General features: G+C 33.9%; 1 protein-coding gene across 1 annotated transcript; it reads right to left on the reverse strand.

Annotated features, from left to right (window-relative positions):
- Nucleotides 1-269: 269 nt before the first annotated feature.
- Nucleotides 270-21969, reverse strand: LOC104901595 (branched-chain-amino-acid aminotransferase 2, chloroplastic). The gene is made up of 10 exons (XM_010689188.4): nucleotides 21652-21969; nucleotides 8887-8945; nucleotides 2232-2406; nucleotides 1924-2100; nucleotides 1640-1771; nucleotides 1379-1477; nucleotides 1167-1283; nucleotides 969-1064; nucleotides 751-863; nucleotides 270-590 (listed from the first exon to the last, which is right to left on the reverse strand). The coding sequence occupies exons 1-10, from the start codon at nucleotides 21721-21723 to the stop codon at nucleotides 476-478; spliced, it is 1155 nt and encodes a 384-aa protein (XP_010687490.1). The 5' UTR covers nucleotides 21724-21969; the 3' UTR covers nucleotides 270-475.
- Nucleotides 21970-23489: the final 1520 nt, after the last annotated feature.

Consider the following 23489-nt stretch of genomic DNA (forward strand, 5'->3'; position numbering starts at 1 on the left):
AATTGTGACTATGTTGACTACGACCAACTAATACCAATGCCAACCACACAGACACCAACACCACCACCAAAAATACCACCACCACCACCATCAATGATAATAATAATACAAATACACGCGAGTCAGCAGAAATACTAATGCAAAGCAAAGTGGCTAACCATTTTTAGTCCACTTTAAAAACCCATTGGAGAGTACTGTCTTTCTGACGAAACAATCTTAATTGCATTCGGCAGTCAAGTTGATAAACTAAAGTACACTAAACATTCACCTCAAAGAAAAAACAGTTTACATTACATTAGTCCACTTCACATCTTGACATGCATCATTCTTGCATGATTTACAATTTTCAGACATTCCACTATATCTAAAATGAATAAGCTTAAAGAGTAACTAATCAAAATATCCACTAAAAAAAGAAGAAAAAAAACATCTACATTTATACAGCATCTTGGCTGAAACTATAGTCTATAGAGCCCTATTTAATTTCAACCATCCAACCTTTCTTGTCCTCAATTAAACCATTTTGGATTGCAACATATGTTGACAGCAACCTTTTTGATACTGAGTTATCATCTGTCCTGTATTCTACCCTGCAATTGTAAAAAAAACCTCTTCCAATTAGAATGTACATACACAATAACAAGTTTCTAGGCTGTGTTTAATATCATTTCTGGGGAGTTTGCATCTTGTCAATGTAAAAATGGGTCATTCTGGGTGATGATTCATTCAGTGCAAATTATTGCTACGTACCTTCGACCAAGGTAAGTAATGCTACCGACAGAGGCAACAACAACAGCAGTTCCTGTGCCGAAAACTTCATCAGCTTCAAGCAATTCCTCTACTGGGATTGGGCGTTCCTCGACCTATTATGACATTAAAATTAAGCTGTAATTGTCTAGACAAAGCACAGTCCATAAAGGTCAAAGAGTAGTGATTTATATGCTTCATACAAAATATGCATGACTTACATTGTAACCAAGATCACGGGCAATTTCAATGATGCTTTTTCTTGTAACTCCTGGGAGAATAGTACCTTTTATTGTTGGAGTTGAGATTGTGTTTTCCTGAAAAAATGTTAATCAGTATATATAAGCATGCTTCTCTTAGAAATTTCTTCCATGCCTTGAAAAGTTTACGGATCTTTTGTAGAATTGTAGAATTATTACCTTTACCGTAAATATGTTACACGAAGAGACCTCCTCAACGTATTTCCCTTCCACAGAATCGAGGTATAAAACATCAGAGAATCCATTGCTCTTCGCCTTCACCAGTGGCCTCAAAGCCTGATTAACAATATAAACACACAGTCATATGGTTAGTGTAACGTAAGTTAAACTTTCTGCTACAAATTTGGGTCGAAATGATTGTATTTGCTTACGGGTCCATAGTTGCTGATCGTTTTTATTCCACCAGTTCCACCACGAGAAGCACGATCAAATTCTTGTTCAACATACAAATTCAGGGGAGCACTGCCTTCCTGAAAGAGGAGAAGGAACCATGGCAGAGTTTAGCACCTAATGAAACCATTTTCAGCTCTTGCTCTGGCAGTATGATAAAAAGAGCACACGTTGCAGGTGCAATGAAAAGAACACGCAACTGAACAGCTGATTACGCTATTTAGTATGAGCGAAAAACTCACTTTGAAATAGCTGCCAACTGGGGAAGCATAGGTGAAGAACATGTACTCAGGAGCAGGACCCAGCCCAAGAATCGGCCCTGTTCCTAGGAGCATAGGTCTCATGTAGAGGGATCCCTTTCCAGGAGGAGGAATCTGTTACATTATTCATATAAAAGTTAATGGCTCTGTTTGGCAATACTACCTGAAATGTAGCTGAAACTGATAAGATGCTGAAACTGATCAATATCAAGATCGACAAAAGGATATCTTTAATTCTTAATTAAGATAAATCAAGAGTTACATACCCAGCGCTTGTTGGCAAGAGCGGTCTGCTTGACAGCATCAATGAATTGAGTGATGGTAGGGGAAGGCATGCACATTCTTTCAGCACCTGTTTGCATACGTAGGGCGTTTTGATCGGGGCGAAATAAGACAATTTGTCCATCTTCTCTCCTATGTGCCTTCATTCCTTCAAATAAGCCCTTTGAAAATGTAAAACCATTGATGTCAATACTTGAATAATAATGGATCGTATACATGCTGTCTATGCGACTATGCCTGATTTTATAGTTAACCAACTTAAAACATATAGGATTGTACAAAAGTCACTGACCTGTCCATAGTTCAAAACCCCAGCAGAAGGGCTCAATTCTATATTTCCATACGGATGCAGTTCCCCCTGAGTAAAGCCCTCATCCTGTTGGGAGCATTTCATGATATACATGTAATCAGTGGGTGTGAGGCCAAAACCCATAGCGTCCCAGTCAATATCAGCACACTCATCGTCGCTGTCAATCCAAGTTCAAAAGAATCAAGACAATGTCAGGTGATTATCAAAAGGTTAGTACGACCCCTACCAATTGGTGATAGGTGGAGTAACCCACCAATCTATATGTTAATCATTCTCTCTCTAATTCTTCAATGTGGGACACTTATTTCTAACTCACATGTGGGCTTTACTCTTAACACTCCCCCTCACATGTGAGCCACCTTTAATCTTGCAATTTGGATACTCCAAACAGATCTTCAACACCTTCCATCTTGCATTTCATAACGGGCCAAGATCGTCCACTCTGATACCATGATGAACTTCATTGGGCCCACACACAAGCCCATGTTAGAGGAGAGAGTGACCACATACAAGGTTGGCAGGGTTCCATCCTAAAACCAATTGGTGATAGGTGGAGTAACCCACCAATCTATATGTTAGTCATTCTCTCTCTAATTCTTCAATGTGGGACACTTATTTCTAACTCACATGTGGGCTTTACTCTTAACACACTTGCACTTTTGCATTAATGTACAAACTTAATTATTTTAATACCGTATATCAAAATAATTGTTACTACGTAAAATGCTAGATTCCTGTCGACCAATATTTTTTGAGAGAACTTATAAAACCAGCTCCAACTAAAATGTCATTGCATGACAAGATAGTTTATCTACTTGATCGGCAATGCTAAAGATAGGATTCATCCTCTTTACTTCACACACACATATATATATATATATATATATATATATATAATATATATATATATATATATATATATATATATATATATATATATTATATATATATATATAGAAATGAGTTCCTATGAGAATGCATACTTATGTGAGAAATGAGAATGAAGTTTATTCGATATAACTCTTATGTATAAGTGATGTAACTCTAACGAAAAAGTGATGTAACTCCAAAAAATGAATATAAGAAAAAAAAAGTTCAAAAAAAAAAATTTTTTTTTGGGCTCAAAATTTTTTAGGGAGGTATAACTCTAATGAACAAGTGTTGTAACTCAATCCAATCGTGTGGTTGAGATTTATTCTCATTTCTCATGTAAGAATCATTCTCATGTGATTTCGCCCCTATATAGAAATGAGTTCCTATGAGAATGCATACTTATGTGAGAAATGATAATGAAGTTTATATATATATATATATATATATATATATATATATATATATATATATATATATATGTAGAAATATGCCATGAATCACTGTGCATCGAAGGTGTTCGAAGAAATGCGTCAAAAGCGAGTTTCTGGATACCGCCCGATCGGGTCGGGCGAGGCCGTCCGATCGGGCCCGCAACGAGAGAAGAAGCTGAAGTGAAAAAGGGTTCGCCCGATGGGCCGGACGAAGTACCGAATTACGACTCGGGAATCTCGCCCGACCGGGCGCGCAACTAAAACTGGGGAAGTAAAATACCGCCCGATCGGGCGGGTTCGCCCGACCCGATCGGGCGGCTGCCCGGTTAACGCGTTTTCGCGTTTTTCTGACGGGATATAAATACTCTATTTATATTCTAGGGTTTTGACTACGAAATACATTCTTTTCTCTCTGTAATCTGTTCTTCTCATATAATAAAATATTCTCCCTCTCTCTGCCGTGGATGTAGCCAAATTGGTGAACCACGTAAATCTGTTGTCTGTTTTATCGTTTTTTGCATTCATAATTTGTTTCTCTCTCACGTCCGTTATAACAAATTGGTATCAAGAGCTTTGGTGATCGATCTGTGTGAGAAAGATGTCTGGGATGAATGTCAAAATTGATAAATTTACTGGGAGGAATAGTTTTAGTCTGTGGCAAATCAAGATGCGGGCTTTACTGAAGCAACAGGGGTTGTGGGCACCGTTGGCCAAGAAGGCAACGGATTCAGTTACCGCTGAGATGGAAATTCTGGAGGAGAAAGCACATTCAACAATTATGTTGTGTCTGTCTGACGACATAATTACTGAAGTTGCGGAGCAGGACACTGCTGCTGGTCTGTGGTTGCAGTTAGAGAGCTTGTACATGACGAAATCTCTAACCAACAAGTTGCTTTTGAAGCAACGTCTGTTCAGCCTGCGTATGCAGGAAGGTACGTCTCTAAGAGATCATTTAGATAAATTAAATACCATCTTACTAGATCTGCGAAATATTGATGTTAAAGTAGATGATGAGGATGCTGCTTTAATTCTGTTGGTATCTTTGCCTATGTCATATGAGAATTTTGTGGATTCATTTATTGTTGGTAAAGATAGTCTGTCGTTAGAAGAAGTAAGATCTGCTTGCATACTAGAGAAGTCCGTCACCAGGCTTCTGGGTCTAGTACAGAAAATCAGGCATCTGGATTAGTAGTTACTGGAGGGAAGGGACAAAAGAAATCTGGTAAAAAGAAAACGAACTTTAAAAATTCGAATTCTAAGGGTCCTAAAACTACTGATATCTGTAATTACTGTAAGGAGAAGGGGCATTGGAAGAATGAGTGTCCTAAGAAAAAGAAACAGCAGGATAAAAGTGAAGGTTCTGCTGCTTTGGCAGAAACTGGAGGTGATTCTGAGGAAGATCTGGCCCTAGTAGTTAATAGCCAGTCACATTGTAGGGATGTGTGGGTTCTTGATTCTGGGGCATCGTATCATATTAGTCCATGCAGGGAGTGGTTTTCAACTTACAAGCAGATAGATGGAGGCAATGTTTCTATGGCTAACAGTGCTGCCTGCAAAGTAGTTGGGATAGGCTCTATAAGGGTGAGGACTCATGATGGTACACTCTTGTACCTTGAACGAAGTTAGGCATGTTCCATTAATGACAAAGAATCTGATATCTCTGAGTCTTCTAGATAGTAAGGGTTCAGTTTTCAAGGTGAAGGTGGAGCTATGAGTGTCTACAAGGGTTCAAAGGTGGTTCTGAAAGGTATTAAAGTTGGTACCTTATATATTCTTCAGGGGTCTACTATGACAGATTCTGCTGCTGTTGCATCATCTGAGATTCACAAGGAGGAGTTGACCAAGTTGTGGCATATGAGACTTGGGCACAAAAGAGGGATGCAAATTCTATCAAAAAGGAATCTTCTATGTGGGCACAAGGTGCAGAGCCTAGAGTTTTGTGAACACTGTGTGTTTGGGAAGCTTCATCGCAGCAAGTTTCCAAAGGCGGTTCATACAACTAAAGGTACACTTGATTATATTCACTCTGATTGTTGGGGACCTTCCCGAGTTGCATCTATTGGAGGTCACAGGTATTTTGTGTCTATGATTGATGATTATTCAAGAATGACTTGGGTGATTATGATGAAGCATAAAAGTGATGCTTTCAAGAATTTCAAACAGTGGAAGGTTTTAGTGGAAAATCAAGTTGAAAGGAAGATCAAAAGGCTGCGAACTGATAATGGTCTGGAGTTCTGTTGGTCTGAGTTCGATGAGTTCTGCAAAAATGAAGGGATTGCTCGCCATCATACTGTTAAAACACGCCACAACAGAATGGAGTTGCAGAACGCATGAATCAGACACTTCTGGAGAGAGCAAGGTGCATGCTCTCAAATGCTGGGATGGCTAGGAGGTTTTGGGCAGAAGCTGTAAGTACAGCTTGCTATCTGATCAATCGGGGACCCCATACAGGTATTGACTGCAAGACACCTTATGAGGTGTGGTCTGGTAAGCCTGCAGATTACTCTTTGTTGAGAATTTTTGGTTCTACTGTCTATTATCATGTAAATGAGGGAAAATTAGAACCTAGAGCTAAGAAGGGTAGATTTGTTGGTTTTGGGATTGGGGTTAAGGGCTATAGAGTATGGTCACCTTCTGAAAATCGTGTCATACTTAGTAGGAATGAATATTTGATGAAAATTCCATGCTTAACCCTTCTGTAAAGTCTACTGTGGTGTCCGTCAGTGGAGATGTTGATAAACAGGTGGAGCTGCAAGTCACTCAGGCTGAGAGTGAATCACAGCACCAAGGTGGAGAAGATCAACATGAAGAAGAGCCATCTGAAATTCATCAACCAAGCATAGCACTTGATAGAGCTAGAAGAGTTGGTGTGGGGCCTCCAAAGAGGTATGGTTTTGAAGATATGGTGGCCTATGCACTTCAGGTTGCTGAGGAGGTGGAGGTTGAAAATCATGAGCCATCCACCTATAAGGAAGCTGTTTCTGGAAGTGAGTCTACTTTATGGCTTGCTGCAATGGGAGATGAGATGGAGTCTCTCGATAAAAATCAGACTTGGGAGTTAGTCAAACGTCCTAAGGAGAGAAAGATTGTGACATGCAAATGGGTCTTCAAGAAGAAAGAAGGGTCTTCACCTACTGAGGGGGTTAAATATAAAGCTCGGGTTGTTGCAAGAGGGTTCACACAAAGGGAAGGGGTAGATTATAATGAGATTTTCTCACCGTAGTCGACATACTTCCATCAGGGTGCTACTAGCAATGGTTGCACATCAGGATCTTGAACTTGAGCAACTAGATGTGAAAACAGCTTTCCTACATGGGGAGTTGGAAGAAGAGATTTATATGACACAACCAGATGGGTTCCAAGTTCCGGGAAAAGAAGACTATGTTTGCAGATTGAAGAAGTCCTTGTATGGGCTAAAGCAGTCTCCTAGGCAGTGGTATAAGCGGTTTGACAGCTACATGATTGAGTTGGGCTACAACAGAAGTGAGTATGATTGTTGTGTGTACCATAACAAGTTGAGTGATGGTTCTTTCATATATCTGGTTCTGTATGTAGATGATATGCTTATAGCTGCTAAGGCTAAGTCTGATATTCAGAGGTTGAAGGGTCTTCTCAGTGCTGAGTTTGAGATGAAAGATTTGGGTGCTGCAAAGAAGATTTTGGGGATGGAGATCTATAGGGAAAGAAGTCAGAAGAAACTTTTCTTGTCTCAGAAAGGTTATATTCAGAAGATTCTATCAAGGTTTGGCATGACAACTGCAAAGCCTATAGACACTCCAAGTGCTTCAAATAATCATTTGTCTGTGGCTTTTGCACCCAAAACTGCTGAGGAGAAGGAGTACATGAGTCGGGTTCCTTATGCTAGTGCAGTAGGGAGTTTGATGTACGCTATGGTTTGCACTAGGCCGGATCTTGCACATGCAGTCAGTGTAGTTAGTAGGTTCATGGGTGATCCTGGTAAGGAGCATTGGCAGGCAGTCAAGAGGATTTTTAGGTACCTAAGAGGTACTTCTGATGTTGGTCTCATTTATGGGAATGATACCCAGTGTTTAGTCACTGGTTATTCGGATTCTGATTATGCTGGAGATGTTGACAGTAGGAGGTCAATGACTGGTTATGTATTTACTCTTGGTGTTCTGTTGTTAGTTGGAAGGCAACTTTGCAGGCTACAGTTACTTTGTCTACTACTGAAGCAGAGTACATGGCATTGACAGCAGCTGCTAAAGAGGGAATATGGCTAAAGGGACTAGTTAGTGATCTTGGGTTGCATCATGATCAGGCTACTGTTTACTGTGACAGTCTGAGTGCAATATGTTTAGCTAAGGATCAAGTCCATCATGAGAGGACTAAACATATTGATGTGAGATACCATTTCCTAAGGAGTGAGACTAGGATTAAGGTGAAAAAGGTAGGAACTGCTGATAATCCTGCTGATATGTTCACCAAGCCGGTTCCGCAGAGTAAGTTTCAACATTGTTTGGACTTACTCAATGTTCGTGATTGTTAATTGCCCTCCTTGGGCAATTCTGGGGTCCTTAGGGACTAATCTGGTCTGGTTGTCTTTTGGGACAAATCTGGTGTTTGGGAGATTCTGGGCGTTGTGATCAATGCATCTGTTTTTGGTTATTGTGAGAGGATTCAAGTCAAGGTGGAGATTTGTAGAAATATGCCTTGAATCATTGTGCATCGAAGGTGTTCGAAGAAATGCGTCAAAAGCGAGTTTATGGATACCGCCCGATCGGGTCGGGCGAGGCCGCCCTATCGGGCCCGCAACGAGAGAAGAAGCTGAAGTGAAAAAGGTGTTCGCCCGATGGCATTGGGCGTTTCCCCGATCGGGCGAAGTACCGAATTACGACTCGGGCAATCTTCGCCCGACCGGGCGCAACTAAAACTGGGGAAGTAAAATACCGCCCGATCGGGCGGGTTCTCCCGACCCGATCGGGCGGCTGCCCGGTTAACGCGTTTTCGCGTTTTTCTGACGGGATATAAATACTCTGTTTATATTCTAGGGTTTTAGACTACGAAATACATTCTTTTCTCTCTGTAATCTGTTCTTCTCAATAATAAAATATTCTCCCTCTCTCTGCCGTGGATGTAGCCAAATTGGTGAACCACGTAAATCTGTTGTCTGTTTTTATCGTTTTTTGCATTCATAATTTGTTTCTCTCTCACGTCCGTTATAACAATATATATATATATATATATATATATATATTATATATATATATATATATATATATATATAATAATATATAATATATATATATATATAGAGTCGGGTTGCAGAAACACCAATTCGTTCATTTTTCACGTCGATTCATCTAATTTTATACCTGTAAGCTGGTGATACTGCCTGAGACGTGTAGAATTTGAGACCTTCAAGCTTCAAATACTGCATAATTAATTGGATAAATACTTGTCATTAGTCATTAGCATCTAACTTATTGAAATATCATAAAATCCAACAAAGCCATACTAAATGAATAAGGAACTAAGGAAATATTGCAAACAAGCCCGAGGCTTTCAAAAAGAGGCCGATTTACATCATATAGATAAGATTTGGCCACATTATCAAATTGGTTAAAAAAAATTCCAGTCACATTAAAGGAAATTTTTTGCAGGCAAATGGACCTATAACTTGTAATATCGTTGAAAATTGATGCATGTAAGTCACAATGTTTTCAAAAGTAAGGAGGACTTTAATTAATCAATAGCCATGTTCATATCAATGGCGGATACACAAAGGGGTCCAATAATCCAAATTATGTAATGGAAATTTCAAGATTTAAGTAAGGTCAACCGTACCCACTAAACACAAAATACATCCGTTCGTGGTCCATATGACATCTATAATAGATATTAGATAACGGTGAAAAACAAATTTAACTAAATCAAACATATCTCTCCTTTCAGAAAACTATGAAGTCGATGACATATCCTTTGTACAATCGTTGTTTCAGCATACAACCTTCAAGGTTAGTGTCTATCCTTTCGATAAATGTTTGAAAAAGAGTATCATGATTTGGTTCGATAAACTGTTGACAAATGAATTTGTCTTGCAAGAGACCGCCTATTTTTAAATTAAAATTGGTAATAGTAAGCCTAATATTAAAAAGAGAATTAGCACAACAGTGACTAGGTTAATTTCTTTCAGTGATTAGTTAAATTCATTTAGTGAGTAGGTCTACTTTTAAATAAAAATTAGACCGTCTCTTTTAATAATTTTTGTTGACAAATTACCAGTTTCAATTTTGAAAATTCAAACCTCAAAATATTACAACTGAATCATATCCTTTAAAAATTTGAACACATATGATCCTTCCTCTGTTTTTATGTTCTAACATTTGCTCTATGCACGTTTGCAAACCGCACAAATTTAAACAATTATATCATTAATTAGGTATAAGTAAAAATTATAAAAAAAATAGAGACAAATCCAACAAGATCTCACATGATTTTATTTTTCCTTATATAGTACTCCCTCTGTTTTTTTTCTATCGTTCTCACCTAGAAACTTGACAGTATTCATACTTAGAGAGAATCTTTTAAATTTTTTTCAATTTATAAGAAAAAAATAGTCATGTGGAATCTTGTTTGATTCGTCTCAATTAGTACATTATTAATATTCAATCGTTATAATTTTACTAATATATAATGAAAGATATTTGAGTTTAAATATTGCATTGGAAGATGCGCATATAAAAGTGAGAAAGATAAAAAAAAACAGAGCGAGTATAATACAAAATGATCAAACTAAAATTTGTAAATAGTCTTAAACGTCAAAATGAAAAAACTTAGAAAAGCAGAGAAAGTATAAGTTATCAAATTTGTGCAACGAATTGCAAAAGTTGAACGGTTGAATTTTCTATTATAAATATATTCTCTCCGTTCCAGAATACCTTTTACACTTTACTTTTTTTATCTATCCAGGAATACTCTTTACATTTCTATTTTGGAATATGACCTACTATTATTTTAATCATTCTATCTTTTAACGATTGACTCACACTCTCTCTTCTTCAAATAAAATAATATCACTCTTATTACCTACCAACTCTAATCATAGTCACATTTTCACTCCTTCATATAAAGTTATAAACTAATACTACTTTTACCAACTACTAACTCATATTACATCTACTTTTTAATAAAAATAACAACTAATAATCAAACAACAACTTATCATCTTAAACCATATACCTTAACAAGTGTCAGGAATATTTTGAGACATAGCGATTACTAGTTTTTGAGTCAAGGACTCAAGGTGCTTACAAGTTTCGACATAATGACATGTCAGCCAAGAAAAGATTGTCTTGCCACTATGTCATATTGTCATGAAGGGAGAGATAAGTTTCACCAAAAAGAAATGGAAGAGATAATGACGACTATTGTATTATATAGCTATAATTTTTTCCATGTAAGGTCAAGTTTTCGTTACTTTTCAACTTAATAGATAGCGAAATAATGATAGTCATTTTGTTTTTAACTTACAATTGGCTGTCTTTCTACGTTTTCTCCAAATTCCAGAATATTCAAATGGAACTTTCAGTTGAGGAAAATTGGCCAAAATAATACAAACTTGATAGTTGATAGATGGCGTAGTCATCCTGTGTTTTACTTGTGCTTAAGATAATACATATTGAAACATTTGCATGATTAATATAAACATTATTCTTAGTTTTACAAGGTAATATAAGGCTCACAAATAATATGACATTCTGATAATAGCTACCAACAAAACGTATACACCATTTTATGAACTTTATTTGTTTCGAAATATGATGGGAATTAATATGGGATGATGACACATATGACCGATTTTTTTAGTACTCCCATTGTAAGTACCCGCATATTCGGATACCTGAAAAAATTGGATAATCCTTTATGAACACCCCTATTAATTTTGGGCGTTTTAAGTAATTTCAGGATGATGTTTAACAATCCTCCTCTTAAAATACCGTTGTGATAGTTAGCACTTAGCAGTATCAAATTGAACTAAAAAAAAAAAGGCCTATATTGGATCAAAGACTCAGGCCATACCGATGATTATTCTTTGGGGGCAAAAACTCGCTATTCCAGCCTAATCCAAGCAGGATTTTCAAACTAGCAGACGAAATTTTAGCTTAAAATTTTTAATTTGGATTGTACAAAGCCTGCTTTCTTTGCCTCATAAATCGGGTAGGGCTCAAAAATTATACCCGTTGTTGATATTCGTCTCTCTCTCATGATAGTGAGCTCAAGTTTAAAGCGGATGCTTTGATAATTTTGGAAAATTTGAAGATTGACTCTAGTCAAGTTGTTCATCATGTTAACGATCCTAATATCTTTTATGATGGCCCTTTCAAAAACTCTGGTGTTAATAACAAGGAGAAGATAGAGGTTGGCAATCCCGGAGAGGTTATCAAAATTTTTTGGTTTGAGTGGCAATGCAAGTGCCGTTTCTTTTGTAAATGAGATGTGTTCAAGGGAAGTTCAGTTTGTGTTGACGAACATTAGGTCTCTGCTTATGCTAAAGAAAAGGCCAAAAATTCAAATATATATATTATAATTACACAGCTTGAAATATATATTTTGATTTTTTTCTAATATTCTTTTTTTTGGAATCACATCACTTATTCATAAGAGTTATAAAACGTAAAATTCATTCTTATTTCTCATGTAAGTATGCATTGTCATATGAACTCACTTATATATATATATATATATATATATATATATATATTATATATATATATATATATATATAATTTTGCTTTTAGAATTAACTTTTAGTTTAAATAAATAATGCATTACTTTTTTTAACAAATAATGCATTACTTTAAGTCGCTTAATTTACATCTTAGTTGAAAACTCATAAAAGTGGGTGATAGATAGTTCAAAAATCAAAATGAGATAATTACGTAGAAAAATATATAGAGAGATTGAATATTACACTTTTATGATAATATCAAAATTATCATTATATGTTAAGTGTTTTGACATAATATAGTGTATTTTGAAATGTTGTAGTGTAGTTTATTTGTATATTACACAAAATTATGATAATCGATCGTTATAGTGTTTGACATGATATAGTGTGTTTTAAAATGATATAGTATATGTTTGTTCTGAATAACTGTTTTTGTTAAAATTTTAGGGCAAGAGAATCTTATTGAAAAGAGAGAAAATCGCACGAATTTTGGAAAGCGGGAGTGATTAGTTTGTAGTGGGGCCTAGTCCACACTATTTTTAATGTGAACCGGGTCCACACAAGACGGATTGATTTTGGAATGGAGAGTGTGATTTTTGATACCTATTACAGTTGTACCGTGTATAAAGAAAAGGTCCTGCATTTTGTTAGGAGCCATTTGGCCTATATGACTATGCTTTAATGGAGGTACTCAGAAAGCTATGAATTAATGCCTCTCAATCACCCAACGACCTTCATGTGTAACATTAATACTCCCTCCGCAATTATGACTTTATGAGTATTATTATGCAAAGGAAATATAGGGGAAGGAAATAGAAGGGAGGGGAAGGCCATTTACTTCTTTTGGGGAGAGATCTTATATCAATTCATTATTTAGGGTACGTTCTATTTAGATGAAAAAAAATCTAAACTTATTTAAAGTAAACCCAATTAACTCTTATTAGAACTTATTTTAATTGATGTATTAGACATGATCAAACTTGATCTAAATTTATTGGACTTGAAATTTACTTTTGAAGATAAAGAGAACACGCTTTTAATAGGTAAGAAATGTATTGTTCTGTTTAGTTGGATTATATTGTGCATTACATGTCATGTTTATCTATACTACAAATTTGACTTATTAAAAACTATAATTGTATTGAGTAAACTTATATCTATACTAATACTACAACGTTTTGACTTTCACGCTTGCCAATGTACAATTTCAAATCGTTTTATCTCTAATTGTATGTAAGTAAAAATTACAAAAATTTGATATTATGAAAGCTTACATCGAAACGAATCAAACAAGACCCCACATGACTATATTTTGTTTAACATATAAATCAATAAATGTGGTCAAATAAGAGAACATGAATAGTGCAATTTGTCAAACGTTGCAACTAAAAAAGAACGGAGGTAGTATATGAAAAAGCAACTACGTCACATGACGCTATCCCTTATAGTGTTTACTTTATGTAAACACGCATGCAATACAAAAAAAATATAGAAAATACATCTTATAAAATTTGATCTCATAACCTTAAGCTTATACACTAAAGTTTAACCACAAAACCCGATTTCATATTTAATAAACTTAAATTTATACTTACATGAAACATGCCAATGTTTGAAACTAACGATAGAAAAATTGGAAACTGATTTTCATATTTGTTTTTAGCTTTCATAAAACGGGAAATTAGTTTCCACATTTGTTTTTAGCTTTCAAAAAAACTGATAATTGGAAACAAAGAACGATAACCAATAAGCCTATTTTTTTTTTTTTTTTTTGCTAAACTCCTAGTAGCTTATAGTTAGCTTATGTCAAATTGCCCTAACTAGTTTCTTAGAATTTCAGCTGGATCAAAATATATCTATTCTGCTTAAATATGCCCTTTGATATATGACAATAAATGATGATAATAGCTTTAAATCATAACAAGGTTGTGAAGCAAGTAAAGTCCAATGTAAAGATTTGGGGGTAATCCTTATCCATTTCCACACGTTTAAGAATAAATTTGATTGAACATAAGGATTTGCTTACAAATTAGATAAATTTATTGTCCTAATATGAAGAATATTCAGGACTACCAAACATATCTCACATTTCTTCAATTATTAAAAGATAATGAGTATTTTAGTTATCACGTTTGGATTAGAGCGTGTGAAAAGCTTTGTCATGAGCTATAGTCCCACCAAAAACATTTAAGACAGAATTCTAAGGTGCTTAGCTGATAAGCGTACTATGACAGAATAAATTACTTCATTCGTTCTATTTCAAATGAAATATTAGGTGAAATAACATTATTTATTGATTAGTTTTAACTCCAATTTATCGCTATTATATAAAGAAAAACATAATCAAATGGGATCTTGTTAGATTTGTCTTGATGTATAATATCAAATTATTACTTTTTATATATTTTTTACGTGTGCACAACTAAAGATATTAATGATTAAATAAGTGGATTGGGTTGCGTGAAAAAGCAAACGTTTCATTTAAAACGTTACGGAGGAAGTATATGACTTTTGCTTGCATTTGGGATATATGGGTCGTGTCGTGTCAAATTCGTGTCAGATCCACCTTTAGTTTTGTCAACGGGTTGAACACCTTCAACCCTAATGAAGGGGTCAGCAACACTTAATCATAACCAGACCCATCAATTAAACATGTTACATGACCCGTTTATCAAGCACACATGTATACATAAACTGAACAAATATACTTCATATTTTTCTTAGCCCACATCTTATATACTAATATCTTACTTAAATAAAACCAAATCGGACAACCTAAAAGTATATCTTATATATATTTATGAACGATATTCAAATTATTTCAAGCCCGAGGAATAACATTGATAGAGAGAATAGTAGTGGTTAACCAAGTTGTCGTGTCGTACTTGAGTAAAAATGTTGAGATCAAAGGGTTGTGTCAAGTCAACCCACTTACTTAAACAGGTTGAAAACCTTTACCCAAACCCAATAATTTTGTGTTAAATTAGTATTTAGTAGGTCGAGTCAATTTTTACCAGTTTTGCGTAACTAGACCCGATTTCATTTTGCATAGTCTCCAAGACATACATTTGACCTACGATATCTTCTATTTCTTATTAGTAAAAATATAAAAAGTTAATATTACGAATTTATACATTGAGATGAATCTAACAAGACCCCTCATGAATATGTTTTTTTTGTATACATTAGTAAGAATATTTGGTCAAAATTTTTAAAATTTGACTCCAAAAATAGAAATAGGATTTATATTTTGGAACGGAGGGAGTATAAAATTGAAAAGAAAGTACCTTTATAGTTAATACTTCCTCCGTTTAGAAATAGTTGCACCATTTCTATTTTGTGCACTATTCACCTCTTACACTTAGATTGTCTTTGGTGATTTATATTTTAGGAAAAACATAGTCATGTGGGATCTTGTTAGATTTGTCTCGATGTAAATTTTTTTAATATCAACTTTTTATAATTTTTACTTATTGATAATTAAAGATATTAATAGTTGAAATCATACATCGGCATGCGTGAAAAGTAGAAACGGTGCAACTATTTCTAAACGGAGGAAGTATATTACTAGCACGTCGTAGTTCATAACTTAAACTCAACGTGTGTACTTCACGTCAAACTTAATTAAATTGAGTTACATTTAATACCGGACTTTATTGTGTTAAACCCCACTAGTCTCTAGAGGTGTCAATTCAGTTCAACAGTTCAGTTATGATTATAACCAAACAGTTCAGTTGATATCAGTTCAGTTTGTATCAGTTGAAATAATTAACAGTTCAGTTCAGTTCAGTTAACAAACTTTTCAGTTCAGTTTAATTCAGTTTTTTTCCTTTCCATTTTCAGTTCAGTTCAGTTGCAGTTTAAATCAGTTTTGACCAAACAGTTAAACCAACCAACGGTTGAATCCATAGCAGTTAAAATTTGTTGCGGTTATTTTCAGTTTCGTTTCAGTTTATTTCAGTTATTGACGAAAACCACATAACTTCGACGATAATCGCATCGGTTCGGGTATAAGTTGATCACACTCTTGTATTTGTTCGGGAAAAATTGAGCTTCATGTCGATTTTGGCCAAGTGTTTTTTCGGGTCCGGTTAAAAATTAATGCAACAAATAAGTGTTGTCGAAACTTCCACAATTGCTTCAAAAAAACAGTTGTACTTCATAAAAACGTGAATGAAAGTGACATCGGTAAAAGTGAACTTTATTACTAATATATATGATTTGGAATAAGACAAATTTATGTAAGTCGGTATTCAAACTTTTAGTTGTATGCAAATCATATCATATTTGGTTTAAAAAGGACGTCTCATATCAATATAAATTATTATAAACTTCCTCAAAAGACGAGTTATACGTTTTAAAAAAGTTCATTATATTAATGTCTTACTCTTAGTGTATTAGTTCAATGGATTAATATATCAATATTAGTCATTAAGCTCTATGCATTTGAAAATTGAAAGCCTATAATCGACGTAAAATAAGTTGATTATGGATTAGCTCGAGGTATCTATGTGAATCGATAAGTGAAATCAAGATAACAATACTCCATTTAAGTTAATCGTTAACGAGTTATATTGAATTTGAAACTCACGTATCTTAGCCAAACTAAAAGAAATTACAATTGATATTAAATTAGATGAATGTATCAACGTAAGTCGATAAAGTAATTGAAACTCAAAACGTTTACTTAAATTGAAACATGTTGTTATTGGAATGAGTGTATCAATGTAAGCCGATAAACTAATTCAAGATAATAACAGTACTCTACTTAAGTTAATCATCTTTAAGTTAAGTTCATTTTGGAACCGAAAGCATCTAATTCAGTTGCAACAAATGTAGAATGATGTATCGATGTAAGTCGATTAGCTAATTCAAGATGGCGTAAGTTCGTTTAAGATAATGGATATTGGATAATATCAAAAAATGTATCAATGTAAGTTAATTAATTAACTTAATAGAAGATAACAATACTCTATCTAAGGTAATCGTCTTTAAGTTAAATTCATTTCGAAACCCAAATCATCTAATTGAATTGAAACAAGTTAATATTGGATTAGATCGATGTATCGATGTAAGTCTATTAGCTAATTCAAGATGGCGTAAGTTCGTTTAAGATAATGGATATTGGATAATATCAACAAATGTATCAATGTAAGTTAATTAATTAACTTAATAGAAGATAACAATACTCTATCTAAAGGTAATCGTCTTTAAGTTAAATTCATTTTGAAATCCAAATCATCTAATTGAATTGAAACAAGTTAATATTGGATTAGATCGATGTATCGATGTAAGTCGATTAGCTAATTCAAGATGGCGTAAGTTCGTTTACGATAACGGATATTGGATAATATCAACAAATGTATCAATGTAAGTTAATTAATTAACTTAATAGAATATAACAATACTCTATCTAAGGTAATCATCTTTAAGTTAAGTTCATTTCGAAACCCAAATCATCTAATTGAATTGAAACAAGTAGTTAATTATTGTTACTATGTTGTAGTAAACCTTATTGCTTATTAGTAAGATACTGAATGAAAAGCGAAAATTCGTATATGTAGTATACTATAAGCTAAGGTCTAGTACTGATTAAGGCTTGTTATAACGTATATAAATTCACTTAACTGAATACAATCAAATTATAGCTGAGTAATAATAAATGATTGTATAAATAAGGTTATAAGAAATCTACCTTAATAGAAGAATTAACCGTAGATTAATATAAATTTATAACCAATAACTTAAGTATTAATGTAAGACCTATACAAGTAGTAGTAGTAGGTTAACCGTTATTGTGTTACGTCTTACATGTTAGTATTAAATTAATTCCTAATCACCACATGTAATATGTTCACATATTTCTAATTTATAAATTTAGAATAATAATTTCTTAAAAATCAATAATGCTAATTTAACTTTGAATGTTTATAATTTCTATTAAGTTATAATAACATTACTAATTTTTAAAGTTACTAAACTAATAATATTAGAATTAGAAATTTACAATACTCAAATCAAAATAATATCAAAATACAATATTAGTTTATTATTAGTTTAGGCCATTGATTTTAGAAAGATGAAAATCCAACCATTGATTAAGTTAGCAATCCATGTAATTGGACATTCTCAATTCTCATTGGTCAAAAAAGAATGTCAAGGATTGTGAATTAAGACCATTGATTTGAAAAGGATAAAAATCCAACCATTGAATCCCTTCCTATCCCTAAACCCTCCCTCTTTTGTCTTTTCTCTCATACTCGTTCCTCACAGCCTCACTCTTCATCTTCCTCATTCCTCTTCCATCTTCACGTACACCATTGAATCTCAGATCTATTTTCTCTCTCATCTCTCACTCTCAACCTCTCAGTTTCTCTATCTCCTACATTCATATGTTCTTACTGGTGTGCTAAAATCCAAGAAATCAAAGTAAATCTACAAGGTAGAGCGCAATGGTTGTGAAATGGGTTCTTTATGCCATAACTCAAGTAAAGTTGAAGATCTTTAGTCAAAATCGCAAGATTCAAGAAGAAGTGCCAAAAATATGAAAATCTCATTGTTTATATACTTGATGTAATGCTTAGTGTTAGATCTAAATATTAGGATAACTCTAGTTTTCTTAGAGTTCATGTTTATATTTTTCAATTTTTTTGTTCAGATTTACATGTCTTGTTGTTATTTTTGTTTGATTTTTTCTCCGCAATTTATTATATTTGATAACCAATTCTTACTATCCTTTTATTTCTTTCTTATTTCTCTTCTTTACAGATTAGTTTTTTTATCTCTTGGTTTCTCTAGTAATTGTTTGGGAAAGATAAATGATGGATGGAGTTGTTTTTTCTAGTTTCCGGGTTCGTTCTATTTTTATTCAGTATTCTCATTTCTTCTTCTTTAATTTTTTTTTTTTGTTCTTTTTGGAGTTTCAGCGATGAGTATAATGAATAGTTTCATTAATGATATCTTTGAGAAACTTGCTCAAGAATCTGCTCGGTTAGCTAGGTATAATAAGAAACCTACTATCACTTCTCGTGAAATTCAGATTGCTGTTAGGCTTGTTTTGCCTGGTGAATTGGCTAAACATGCTGTTTCTGAGGGTACTAAGGCTGTCACTAAGTTTACTAGTTCTTAGATTTCAGAATTTCAGTTTTCTTGTTTGGTGTTTTTTTGGAATCAATTTGGTGTATAGATCTGATTTGAGATTAATGGAATCAAGAAACTTTTGTTGAATCAAGTAACTGTGTGTTCGTTTTTGCTTTTAATTTTTACCAATTATTGATGATATTGTGTAGTATGATAGTAGCATTTAAAATTTTGGTGATACTCATATACTATGATTCTTTTGGCACTTGGTCATGAGTTTCGCGATGGACGATGGTTAGTTCAATTGTAAATAAATATGATGGATTTTTTATATTGTTTTTTTTTCTTAACTGTATGTTTTTGTTTGATTTCCAGATCCACTTCTAAGTTCTAACTATGTTATCTTCTTTTTGACAGAGATGTCTTACAAGTGTTGCAGAGTCGATGCTTTGAATTCTAGTGGATTTTGATTTCTTGGTTGTTAATGGATGGAATTACAAGTATTAATAGATTTCTTTTTAGGATTATTTTAATTTGTAAAAATTTTATTCTGTAAATTTGTTTATTATATCCTCCCAATTCTTTTGAGACTCAATTGTATGTACTATACTCCTCACTACATATTTTTCATATGTATAATGTATATTGACAACAAAAAATTTGAAATCATTTCAACTAAAAAATAGAAGAGGTAGTAGCAAATAGCAATCCTTTCTAATTTGAGAAACAAAAACTGTAAAATTAATTAGACAAAAGATTGGTCACAATTAATGAGATAGTAGTTCCACTTGAATACGGGTAACAAATTTTTAATTGTGTGGCCCATGCGTAAAAATATCGGGAGAAGAAATTTATCGAAGTAACTATCGCCTAAAATCTCACAATATGGGCGACCTAGTGTACGAATGTGACGCCCCAAGATGGGCAACAAATAAAGATTTCGTGGCACATGCTTCCTAGTATGGGGACACAATCTAATATTTTGACGTCCTAGCCTTGGGGCGACGCTAATAGAGCGACAAACCTAGCGTCAAAAGATAATTTATCTCCCAATTTTGAGCGTTGAAAATTAAAGCATGAGCGACGCTTTATTTTGACGCTCAACTATATTAAAGGCTGACACAGTGTGAGTTCATTTTCTATGTTTCTATGTGATTTGGAGGTACTATCATGAATTTGGCTAATATGTGAATTCGGTTTGTGTACAATTAAAAACCAGTTTAAAAAAGTTCAGTTTGAATCAGTTTCAGTTCAGTTCAGTTTCAGTTTCAGTTTGAATCAGTTCAGTTAATTCAGTTAAATATTCAGTTCAGTTCAGTTCAGTTGATCGATCAACTTTTCAGTTTTTCGCAGTTATTTTCAGTTACAGTTTGTTTCAGTTCAGTTGCAGTTCAGTTATGGTTTTTCATTTACAGTTTATTTCAGTTTCAGTTTAGCATTTTTCAGTTGATTTCAGTTACAGTTACTCCTAATTCAGTTTAATTCAGTTTAAATTTCAGTTTGTTCAGTTCAACCAACAGTTCATTAACCAAACTGACAGCTCTACTAGTCTCACCATTGTTTATTGGTAACATGAATGGGCTCTATACCAGATAGCCTTAAATGTATTATATAGCAGCGCGAATTTTGCGCATTTGGAGATTTCAAATGAAAATAGTCCAAAAAAATGCTTTGGGTATACTATATTCTTAGTACAATGGGGTGTATGATAAAAGTAACCTGAACCGGAATAGTATATTAAATTATTCACATGTGTTTTTATTTGTTAATAAAATTACTACGCACAGCTCAACATGCATTTCATCCCTAAGATATGCATATCACCTCTTGCGAAATTCTTTTTCCAAATTACTTCGATACGATTATAAACTTATATGCAATATGTAGATGATGTACATATTCATATGGTAAGAAAGGTGTGTAGATATATATATAACTAACAAGTAAAATGTATATGAATAATAAGTCAAATGAATATATGTACATGACTAACAAACAAAATGAACATATTTATATCTCTGTTAGTATATGTTCATTAGTATTGGTCTGTTCATAATCTAGTGCTTGATGTTCATCGTGCACAACTTTCTCACTATACGAACGTGTGCACCCTACCAATTTGCACTTATTGAGGTTATATACATGCTTGTACTGATCTAAATCTGTCATTCTTACAAATTTATTCGTGATTTTAGAAAATTGGAATATAGGTATATGAATTATGAGGCAGAAACCCATTAACAAAAAAAAAAAAAAAGCATTACAATAAAAAACCATTCTGAAAAACAAAATTCGACGTTTTGCTACAAACAAAGCAAGTATAACGAACCTTTATCGGAGGAGAAATAAGTGTGGAAGACGGCATGAATTTACGAAGCCAAAAACTGCTAGTCTTCATCATTTTTCTTCTCTATTCAACAACTTCCAAGTAAAAACTGTACTAGATACTTAACAAAATTTGGGGACTAAAAATAAATAATGACGGAGAAATTGAAGGAGAGTTTTATGTTGTTTTGTGAAGAAGAGGAGAGAGATTGAAGGATACAAATGGAAGCAGAGGAGTTATGTGATATGGCAAACAAAGGCTTAAGACTAAGACAGATCGAAATGCGCCAATTTAATAGCACAACCGTTGGACACCCAAACTACTAGTACTATTTATTTGTCGTCATTTTTTGAGTCCTTATTTGTTTGTTATTTAATAAATACGAAATACTAAATTTTGATATTTACTTCAATGCCGTATCTTTGTAAGTTTAGTATGACAATTGACATAGTCATAAATCATCGGATACGAATGGTTGGTAGATCGGATCAAATCATCAATCTTTGACAACATCTCCACGTCAACTTTATTGCAAAAGATGTTGTACCACGGCAACTTCATATTCTTAAAAGGTAAATGCAATTAATTCTTGAGTTTGCCTTTTTATGTGGACCATCGAGTACTAGTATAGTAGTATTAAATACAAGTGGCATACAAGTCGGGTGCGGCCGTGCGGGTCATCATCAGATTCGGGTCGGCTTTGTGCTCGCGGTGCGTCTGGGTCGGGATTGTTCGGGTCACAGGCCCATCTCGCATCCATGGCATTTCAGGCGCGAGTTTGATGAGTCGTGTTGTCGTCAGGTTGATTCCAATCGGTTCGAATTGGTTTGGGAAGGGTCAATTCGGTCAAAGTCGGCTCGGATAAAATGATACACATAAATTAATGTAAAATATATGTCATTGTTATTTTTCAGGTCAGGCAGATCATGTTTTGGTGGGGGAGAATCGGGGTTTCAATCCATTTGTTTCAGGTCCGATTATATCGGTGTTCGGTTCAGATACTCATTTCGGATGGAAATAACGAGTCTCGTGTCGAGCCAACAGGTGCGGGTGTATTTTGTCGGCTATAGTATTAGACCTTTATTTAACTAGTACGTCCTTTGTATTTTTCCCTACTAGATGCTCTTAATATGTTAATTAGTCAACAAACAAATTTAAACAATTATATTTTTAATTCGGTATAAGTAATAATCATAAAAAATTGATATTTTGAGAATATAAATCGAGAGTAATCCGACAAGATCACACATGACTACTCCTAAAAGATTATTACACTTTCACTTTTCACGCATGCTAATGCAAACTTTGAGTACGAATATCTTTTGTTTTGTTTTTGCAAAAATTGAAGAAAGTAGATATTTACAAAATATATATTAAGACGAATCAAACAAGGTCACGCATTGACTATTTTTCTCATAAACAAATCACAAACGATGGTCAAAGTGAATTTGTGAATATCGGAAAATATCGAAATGTAATGGTAAAAAAAAAAAAACAGGAGGCAATATGTTTTTCCCTGTATGTAATTAAAACAATATGGTCAAAGTAGAAATTGTGAATATAGTGTCAAAATGTAGAAATAAAAAAGGAGGAAATAATATAACTCACCTATTTCTTAATATATGTATTATACTTCTATTGGTTAGACATATATTTTGATGAACTTTGAACATCAATATATTCAATTACTCTCTTCGTTTCAAAAATAAGACATGCACGATATTCGAGATCAATCTTTGACCGTTAAGTACTCTGAATTCATACTTGGTGAAAATAATATTTTTCTAGTATTTTCAACACAAATCTAATACGTAATTCCTCCGTGATGTTTTAAAACAGAA

Source organism: Beta vulgaris, chromosome 1 (genome assembly GCF_026745355.1).
Source record: "Beta vulgaris subsp. vulgaris cultivar EL10 chromosome 1, EL10.2, whole genome shotgun sequence".
Classification (NCBI taxonomy): Eukaryota; Viridiplantae; Streptophyta; class Magnoliopsida; order Caryophyllales; family Amaranthaceae; genus Beta; species Beta vulgaris.